This window comes from Saccostrea cucullata, unplaced genomic scaffold (assembly GCF_032062105.1).
Source record: "Saccostrea cucullata isolate Sc308-1 unplaced genomic scaffold, CSIRO_AGI_Scuc_v1 ctg7793, whole genome shotgun sequence".
Taxonomy (NCBI): domain Eukaryota; kingdom Metazoa; phylum Mollusca; class Bivalvia; order Ostreida; family Ostreidae; genus Saccostrea; species Saccostrea cuccullata.
Genome location: NW_026927324.1, coordinates 20,475 through 29,547, shown reverse-complemented (window position 1 = coordinate 29,547; position 9,073 = coordinate 20,475). Strand labels below are relative to the sequence as shown.

Below are 9,073 nucleotides of genomic sequence, written 5' to 3'. Positions count from 1 at the left end.
TGGAACCAAGGTATAGGTGGCTTATTGAGAATACTGACAAGAATGGACCCTGGATGGAAACCCTAGAAGAAGCCAGGGAGGATTACCATAAAACCCATTCAGAGGAATCTAATCAAAAACCATGGACTTATTGTGAATACTATAAACAAATGTGGGAAGAAAAATTTGAAGAAACTAAACAAAAAGTATGGTTGGAAAAAAAGAGTGAAATTTCCTGAAATTTATGTCGTGAAAAGAAAGCACTGCTCTTTTGAGGGGGAAATGAAGGGTTATCTTCTCTACAAATGGGAGATCACAGCTGAGGATGATTAAGATGATTTTCTGATTGGAACTAATTACTTTACCTCTAAGTTAGAAAAGTGTATTGAAGATTTACTCCAGACCAAAAGAGAAGGAAAAACGAGAGATTGAAAACCCTTAAAGAGACCGGGATTTAGGGGTCCTTTTGCACAGTATCTCCATGGAATAATTCCTTATTTTCCAAATAAAAAAGATATTCCTTGGAGGGCACGAGACTATGGTAATGATGATAATGATGATTTGAAGTTTTATGATGATTCGGCCTGGACGATTAATTTCGAATGTGCTGGACTGGATGGAATGTGTTGGAGTGAATGATTAATTTGGAGGGTATTTTAGATTAAAAAAAGACAGCCTGATAAATTGTTGTATGTATTTTCATTCTGAATAAAAATTGAAAAAAAAAATCTGTGTTAGTGTTCTATGTTTTTTCACAAAAATCCAAGGTTTGTTCTTGTTTTCAGTAAAACCAGTTTGAACCGGTTATAGGGCTGTCTAGACTGTGAAGCGTGACGTCATAATCACATTCTTTTTTGAGTCGCTGCCAAGTATTTACCTGTGTCCATAAACAAAACGTAGTACCCACGTACCAATGTAAACACCGTATTCAGGAGCTATCTACTGATCCACCTATCCCCCAAGGACTGCACTGAGTTGACCCCCTATCCCCCCAGGGGCTGCACTCCCTTGACCCCCTATCCCCCCAGGGGATGCACTCCCTTGACCCCCCTATCCCCCAGGGGATGCACTCCCTTGACCCACCTATCCCCTCCACCAATCAAAATTGATCACGTGATTCCTCTCAGCCAATCAGAATGCGGTCCTAGCGGGACCGTTTATACTACTCATGAGCATTTAGGATGGAAAGAATGTTTTTTATTTTCGTAATTTCAGAAATTTTCAAAATTATCTAATATTACAATTTACTGCGCAGTTAATATAAAAAGTCTTTTTATTGCTAGATCTTGACAGTAACATATCGTCATATTACATAAAAGATTATAACAAACTTAAGTAAACACAGCTTACAAAGTACAACAAAGTAAAATCACATATTTTCGAGGGGTCAAATTTTCCTGGTTTGATGGAAATATATTGGTTAATGGGGACATAATTTCATGGTTGAGGTATTGTTTAGTTGCAATAATGTGAAAAGTTGCATTTCATGGTGGACATAAATTCGTGGGTCTCTTCATACTTCGAAAACCTCGAAAATTAAACCCCCACAAAATTTGTCATTTCACAGTATACCAGAACAGTATGTAACCAATCAAACATTATATTAATAAAATTAGTACATCTTCTAAGAAATTAAGCAGATAAAAGATTATAAAATGAGAATTCCTCTGTGTTCCAAGAGTTTCGACCTCTAAATCAGTAGTCTGTACAATTTCTTATTTTCCCAGGTTTACAGAGATGATGCTTCTCATATTAAAACCATTACTTATCTAATCATTTACATCATTTAAGTAAGGTGTACAATATCTATTTTCCCTGGTCAGAGAGCATACTTCTCATCTTGAAACCATTACTTGTTCTTCTTCTTTTTCTTCTTCTTTGTCACCTCCTCCTCCGACTCTTCCTCCTCAGCCTCCATCTTGGGCTTTTTCTTCTCCTTCTTGGGTGGCTCCTCCTCTTGGGTGGTATCCATCTCCTGGGTGGTATCCAGGCCCTCCTCACCCTCTGACTTCCTCTTGTTCTTTTTCTTCTTTTTCTTGGGCTCCTCCTGAGAAATGTCCATTTCCTGTGTGGTATCGGCCTCCTGTGTCGTATCTAGGGTATCATCAGCCGAGGATTTCCTCTTCTCTTTCTTCTTTTTCTTCTTCTCTTTCTTGGCTACTTTAGCCTGAACAACTGCTGCCTGCAACATTAGTTTCATGAATCAGTACTTATTTTTTTATTTTGCTGCTGAAAAATTTATTATTTATATTGCTGCATTTGGACACTCTGAATAAAACATGGAAACTATCATCTATCAGTGAATCTGTTTGTAAAATCTGGAGAACTACTCTGATACTCATCATGAAGACCTCTCTCCTTTACTGTTTTCGATAAAAACTACCAGAGCTCACCTCTTGCACAGCTTCATGCATGACGTCAATGTTTTTCTGAGGTGCCTCCCCCGTGTCCAAAAACTTAAGGCGGTCCTCCACTTGCTGTCTAAGATGGTCCCCCAAATACCTGAGTGGGGATCTCTACAGTTAGAAATGGAAAGAAGAAATTAGTCTTTATTTAAAATGCTGTTCAAATGAGGGATGTGTATTTCATATTGCAATACATGTATATATTGATTTTCCCAATTTAAATGATAATATATTTTTACAAGCAATTTTTACAATGATTTTAAAAAAAAAATTCCTAAAATTTTCCTAAAAATGTGTTGGATAAACAAAACTTGAATAAATCTACACTACATATTAATGAAGCTTTCAGGTAACTTTCATATTTTTGGGGTAGTTTTCCATTTGAGCAAATTTGAATACCCTTCACCTACATGTAGAGATGCTTTGTGACAAGTTTGGTTGAAATTGGCCCAGTGGTTCTCTGGAAGAGGAAAATGTGAAAAGTACACAAAAAGATGGATGCAGGGCACCCTTTGATAAGAAAAACTGGCTTGAGTTTTTGACTTACGTAAGCTAAAAACTACAGCTTACGCAAATTTTAATCAGAAAAGCTCTTTTGATCTCCCGCTCAGGTAAGCTCAAAATTGATGAATAAAGGTAAGTAAAACTTATAATTTAAATTTCATCTGCTATTTCCTCACCTGAGAAACAATCGATTCTCAAAGCAATGGAACTCTTGTTGGCTAGGTATCTGGAAATCCTCCCTTTGTTTTTGGCTGCAGCGCGACCAATGAATGTAGAGTCGAAGATAAGTCCATACTTGGGGGTATTTCCCTTGGTTTTAATGGCCCTTTGAAAGAAATCGGTCAGCTATTTAGATAATTCTACTCTTATTTCATGTTTGACTTTGTTTCTACTTAGGTATGTTGACTTTGGTTTTGAGACAACTCAAGAACAAATTAAATGATAAGCTTACTAGTAATCTATAGATTTTTTAAAAAAATGCATTTAGATGCTGCATCCAAAGCATGCATCATAATAAGTACCCAGTATATGGATAATTCCAATCCCTACAACTTCTGAAGCTTAGAAATCATTAAACTGTCTAACCTCCACTGGAAAACCACAATTATTATAGCATATATATCTGCACTGTAGATGCTGGATATTTGGCCAGATTAGTTAAACTGCCTGCATGTGCAATCAGGCGAGCCCCAACCTGCAGTAAAGGAGACATAAATTATACATGTGATATTCAAATATAAAAACAAACAAGCTTTAACATTTAAAATATTTCTTTACATAGACAATAATTACATAAATTTCATTTATAACTTATTTCTGACCTGATCACCAATGAGAGTGCCCAGATTAGGTGCCACGGCTTTCATTTTGCTCCTGAGATAGTCAGCTAGTCCTTTCCTGTACTCTGTTAATGAAATCACTTTAGCAGCGAATGCCTCGATGTTCATCAGATCAATTGGGGAGATATCCATTCCTGTGAAAATTAACCAGTGATAATTTGAACAAATTACAATATGCGGAAGAATTGTTTGCTAGCTGATGTTTTCTATAGGGATGAAAAACAAAAAGAAAAAGTGTTTACTTTTATTTTTGCTACAATTTTGTCGTCTTCATGCCAGATGTCCGAGGTAAGTGCTACTTTTGAAATTCGCAATGATTATTCATCATTAAAGAATTAATCGGCATTCTAAATTTATACATAAATGTAATAAACAAAAATCACATCAACATTTAACATGTTTAATATCTCAAAATATCAAATGAATATTTTCCCGTCTAGTCCAAAAAAAATATATATGGTACTAGTACTTTGAAAAATTAAATATGTCTAGTTCTTTCATTTGCTTATGGTTTAATCATGATGTGTATATTTTTCTTATATGTTTTAAAATCATAATTATCAATAAATTATGATTTCTTAGAATTTATAAAAGGAAGAATCTAGAACTGCACTCCATGGGATTACATCCAGAGGACACCGAATGCATTGAACATACTCATTTCTTTCTTCTTTTTTTTTTTAATAATGAAACAGTTGCATAAAAATGAAAATTTTGCAGATTCCATTTTTATTATATTCTATTTACATGTATCTAGATCGCTTTGAAAGTTTCATGGACCATCCTTCGATTCAATGCCTATATAAACATGATAAAGATAACTATAATAGTATCATGTTTTAAAATAAGAAAAGTAGATATGTTTTTTATATCATTAAGGGTACTTGAAAAATAATTCTGGAGCACTCAAAAAAACAATGTACATTTACATGATTTATATTTATAAATACCATGCATGCAGGATTTTACCATTAATTAAGGAGGAAACAATATAAATGACTATTATATATTATATAATGAATCATTATAAAAAAAAACTTATAGATGGTATTATGAAATATGAATTACAAAAAAAATTTAATCATCTTGCCAATAGTTGTTAATTGTTAAGTTCTTTGCAAGAATTTTTCTTGATTATAAGGATTAATTAAATCTAATACAGGACTTCGTTGTCTTACCAAACTTTTATGTACCCGAAATCAAAGATTCAGGGGCACACAAATTTTTGCTCTGTCCGTCTGTCTGTCTTTCTCGCTGGTAAATTCTCGCAAATCCTTTAATTGGTTTTAATATTTCACATGTGTATTCCTAGTAAAAATGCATGTCTTCTATTACAAACATACATGTTTTTTTACCTTCTGACATTGACCTTGGAGTCTGACCCACTTTTGCAAAAGTTTACAAAACTTGAAACTTGGTCATAACCTTAAAAAATCAAGTTATTTCTGAAATGCCAGAAATGAGAATGATGTTAAAGGTGCATAGACACACATTTGAAGTTGATATTGTTTCAAATTTTCTGCATAATATCACGACTTATATAATGCAAAGTCATTTCACACGAAAATTAAACAAATACATTTTTTCATCTCGAAGTTATTGAAACTTCGAATTTCTGGACGGCTTTAATCTACACCTCGTTGCACTTTCACAAATTAAAATTTTATTCTGAATACTTAATTAAAAATGTTCAGGTTAAAGTTGTGTAAATATTTGCAAAAGGTGGTCAAATTCCAATATCAAGAGATCAAACATGTGTTGGTATCCAAAGAAAGGTCTTGTCACAAGGAATATACACCTGAAACATGAAAGCCATAACTCGAACCAATAAAAAGTAAAAGGTAAATTTTTGTCTATAGACAGACAGACAGACGAATGTCCTAGGCAAAAACTATATACCCATGTATATTCGACCTTGGGAACATAAAAAAATATTTATCTTATTTCTTTCAGCGACCCAAACTTAGTGTGTTGTCCAGATAAGATTTGGGACAACGAAAGAGGAAAATGCATCAGTAAGCTGTGCATGATTCTATCATAAAATCTGTAACTAAGAAATTATCTCTGATTAAAATCTTTGATCATTAAGGTTTCCGTTTCCAACGGAAGACCTTCTACTGATTCTGATGATTAAGATTATTCTTATTATTCTTTTTTTTTCCTTTTCCTAGACGGCAACTTTGAGGCCTCATATTTCCCTCATTTCTTGATGGATTTTGCTCAAATTTTCAGAGTTGATAGACGTTACTAAACTCTATCAGAATGCTATCTAAAATTTCAAAAAGTCACTTCCGGTTTTGAGTTATTTCCCTTTAAACGAAAATTTATAGGCTTTCATTTCCAGACAAAGGCTCAGAGACGGCTAAAGCTGGAGCAAAAATTCTACTGATTTTAGAAAATAGAAGGATTGAAGTTGTGCATAGTGGTTTTTGTTTTTCGATTTCTTTATTCAAAATGGTGCTATATAGGGGTCAAAAATTAGAACGCCTAAAAGAGCGAAAATTTACACATATTTTGCTTTTTATCTTCTAAACTAAAAATATTTTGTTAAAATATATAGAACAAATTTTGTGCAAAATTACAAGATCTTTCAAATGATATCTCGAAAAAAGGGCTGACCCCTAAATTAAGGGATCTAGAAGGGCCAAAAGTGTTTTCCAGATATCTCAAAAAGTATTGGGAATTTGTAATACATCCAAGAAGCAATGTTGTTCAAAATGTCAAGCTTAATCTAATGAAGTCGTCAAAATGCGCCCGGCAACGTCACTTCCGGTCAAACCGGAAGTAGTCAGAAAATGCATATTTTTGCTGTTCTTGACAAGTTTTTGGGTAACATGTATCACAGGAAGCACAAAACTTAATTTTCCTTCCATTGACATCACTTCTGGTCAAACCGGAAGTAGCCAAAAATAGCTTATTATTTAAGGTTTTGATGCAAAATTGAAATTATAAAGTGACGGGAGACGACTAAGCTCATTAATTGCTTTCTTTTTGCTGACGTCACTTCCGGTCAAAACAGGACGGAAGACCTTCTCGTTGCTTTGCAACGAGCTTTGCTCTAGTTATGATACTAATAACACATATATTCCTCCTTAATTAACATGTGATAAAAATCTTCTCCAGGTTGTGTTATCGGGTATTCAGGAACCAATTGTTCCACGCCGTGTCGTCATCCGAGTTATGGAAAGGACTGTCAGTCCCACTGCTCTTGTAGTGAAACCGAATTTTGTAGTCCCTCATACGGCTGTATGCCAATATCAACAGAAGGTATCAATTCCACTTTACATTTTATACGGGGAAGGGAGAGGGAACTATTCACATTTAGAGATGCTGTGATTGCAAAGAATGGAATCATGTTTCAAAATCATTCTAATGTACTTATTTGATTTTTGTTAAGTGGACACAACAGAGAAAAATCTGGCAACAACTCAAAAAGAATTAGAAAAGAGTTCAACAGCAACCACCGTATATTCCACCGCGAGTACAAAATCTAGCCATAGGCGCTTGGTTACAGGATGGTGTATTTTGTGTATTATGTGGTTTTCTATGTGTGCCTGAATACCCTCATCGAAATAAGAATAAAAATTCGCCGAAATTAGCACGTTTTAAAAAATGTCATATTTACTGTATATAAAAAGAGTAAAGGAGCGCCACTCGCCATCTTGAAAATCAGGGGGTAACTCGGTTCACACTAAATTTTCATCTATATCTACATTTTTCCTACCGTTGTCGGTGAGATCTAGATTCAAAAATGATTGAATGACAACTCCCTATCATTTGTTGACCTACATATGCCGTTTTAAACAAGCAGTGAACCGAAACGTCCTCGATTCTTGCACCTGTTTATCGAAAGCAACGGAAGTGGCGATTTCGACTAGGTAAAATTTATAGGCGTCCGGGAAATACATGAAAAATCTAGAAAAGTCAGAAATCGCGCCAAACTTGTTCTCTCTAGATTTTCCGTGTAATTCCGAGACCTCTCTACATTTTTCATCGTTAGAAATCGGCACTTACGTTGCTTTCGATTTCTGTACTTGGTATAGAGGACGTTTTGGGTTTACTGCATGTTTTATACGGCAGGTTCAAATCGGCAGACGTTTGAAAGGTGTTATTCAATCATTTTTGAGGCTACATCTCGTCCGAAACCGGTAGGAAAAATGTAGATATTGATTAAAATCAACTGTGAACCAAAGCACCCCCTTTGATTCAAGATGGCGAGTGGCGCTCCTTTAGTCTTTTTATATACAGTGAATATGACATATTTAAAACGTGCTAATTTCGGCGAATTTTTATTTTTTATTTTGATGAGGGTATTCAGACACACCTAGAAAAACACATAATACACAAAATACACCGGCCATCCTGTAACCAAGCGCCTATGAATCTAGCCCGGAAGTGGTAACAACGTCTGCTCTCATCTCCGGAGAAACTAGCAGCACGCGTGCGCAATCATAGTAAACTCCCAGAGTGGCTTGACTAAAACTCTGTTAGATGAACTCATCTTGGGGAATAGCCCCCTCTTGTTAGGGATTTTTATATTCTGTGGGTTGTTCTTACTCCTGTTTGCTGTGTTGGTAATTACACAGATCCGATATAAATGCTTCAAAAATAATGGTACTGCAGGGCACAACCAGGATATTTATCCAAAAGGGAACCCACAGCTAAGATCATACGACGTTATCCACGGCAAAGAATCAAAAGATTTGAAAATTGGATCAAGAGCTGAAACACCACCTGAACAAAGGGATCCACCATACGCAGACATTGAAAATTACATTGAAAATGAACAAAAGATGCCCGCGACAGTGGAGGCCCGAAACCGTGTCAGTCAAATGGCAATGTCTTTTCACAGAAAGACGAACCAACACTGGAGAAAACCATACCAAAGTACATTGAAATTGTAGGCTCCCCTGAACGCGAGTCATCGAGAAAAGGATTAACGAACGATTTGGCAATTGTCAGCAATACCTACACAACTGACTGCACAAACCCCAAACAGTTGAATTTGTCTGTGGTTTAAATTTATCTAATATGTTTTCAGTACAATATTTGTAGATTTGACTTTTATTTATATATACACTGAATTGTCTACGGTTGTTTCTGTCTGCGCGATCATGACAAGGCGCAAGGCGGTTGTAACCGGTCGGCAGGGGATGATTAATCCTCCATGGCAGCTGATCCCACCTCTGATTTTTAAAGGGGTTACTGTTTATACTGCCCCTAAATCGTTTCAATGGACTATAGGGCCACTATTTTTGTTTTTCTCCATATTTTCCTTACATTCAACGTTAACTCGCCTATGACACTGACAGTTCTGTACACATTTGGTTTGATTAAGTGATAAGT

At 35.4% G+C, this 9,073-nt stretch overlaps 1 protein-coding gene and 1 pseudogene across 1 annotated transcript; one reads left to right on the top strand and one right to left on the bottom strand.

The window, feature by feature from the left end:
- Positions 1-1,660: 1,660 nt before the first annotated feature.
- On the bottom strand, positions 1,661-3,859 carry LOC134274062 (nucleolar protein 56-like; annotated as a pseudogene).
- A 45-nt stretch (positions 3,860-3,904) lies between these two features.
- On the top strand, positions 3,905-7,300 carry LOC134274060 (uncharacterized). The gene is made up of 4 exons (XM_062756298.1): positions 3,905-4,015; positions 5,681-5,742; positions 6,851-6,994; positions 7,125-7,300. The coding sequence occupies exons 1-4, from the start codon at positions 3,927-3,929 to the stop codon at positions 7,283-7,285; spliced, it is 456 nt and encodes a 151-aa protein (XP_062612282.1). The 5' UTR covers positions 3,905-3,926; the 3' UTR covers positions 7,286-7,300.
- Positions 7,301-9,073: the final 1,773 nt, after the last annotated feature.

Bases quoted from the DNA above. Each gene is read 5' to 3' on its own strand.
- LOC134274060 (XM_062756298.1), top strand. From the start codon at position 3,927: ATGTTTTCTATAGGGATGAAAAACAAAAAGAAAAAGTGTTTACTTTTA. The intron at 5,743-6,850 runs GTAAGCTGTGCA...AATCTTCTCCAG, and splicing joins CGAAAGAGGAAAATGCATCA to GTTGTGTTATCGGGTATTCA. The intron at 6,995-7,124 runs GTATCAATTCCA...ATTTTTGTTAAG, and splicing joins TATGCCAATATCAACAGAAG to TGGACACAACAGAGAAAAAT.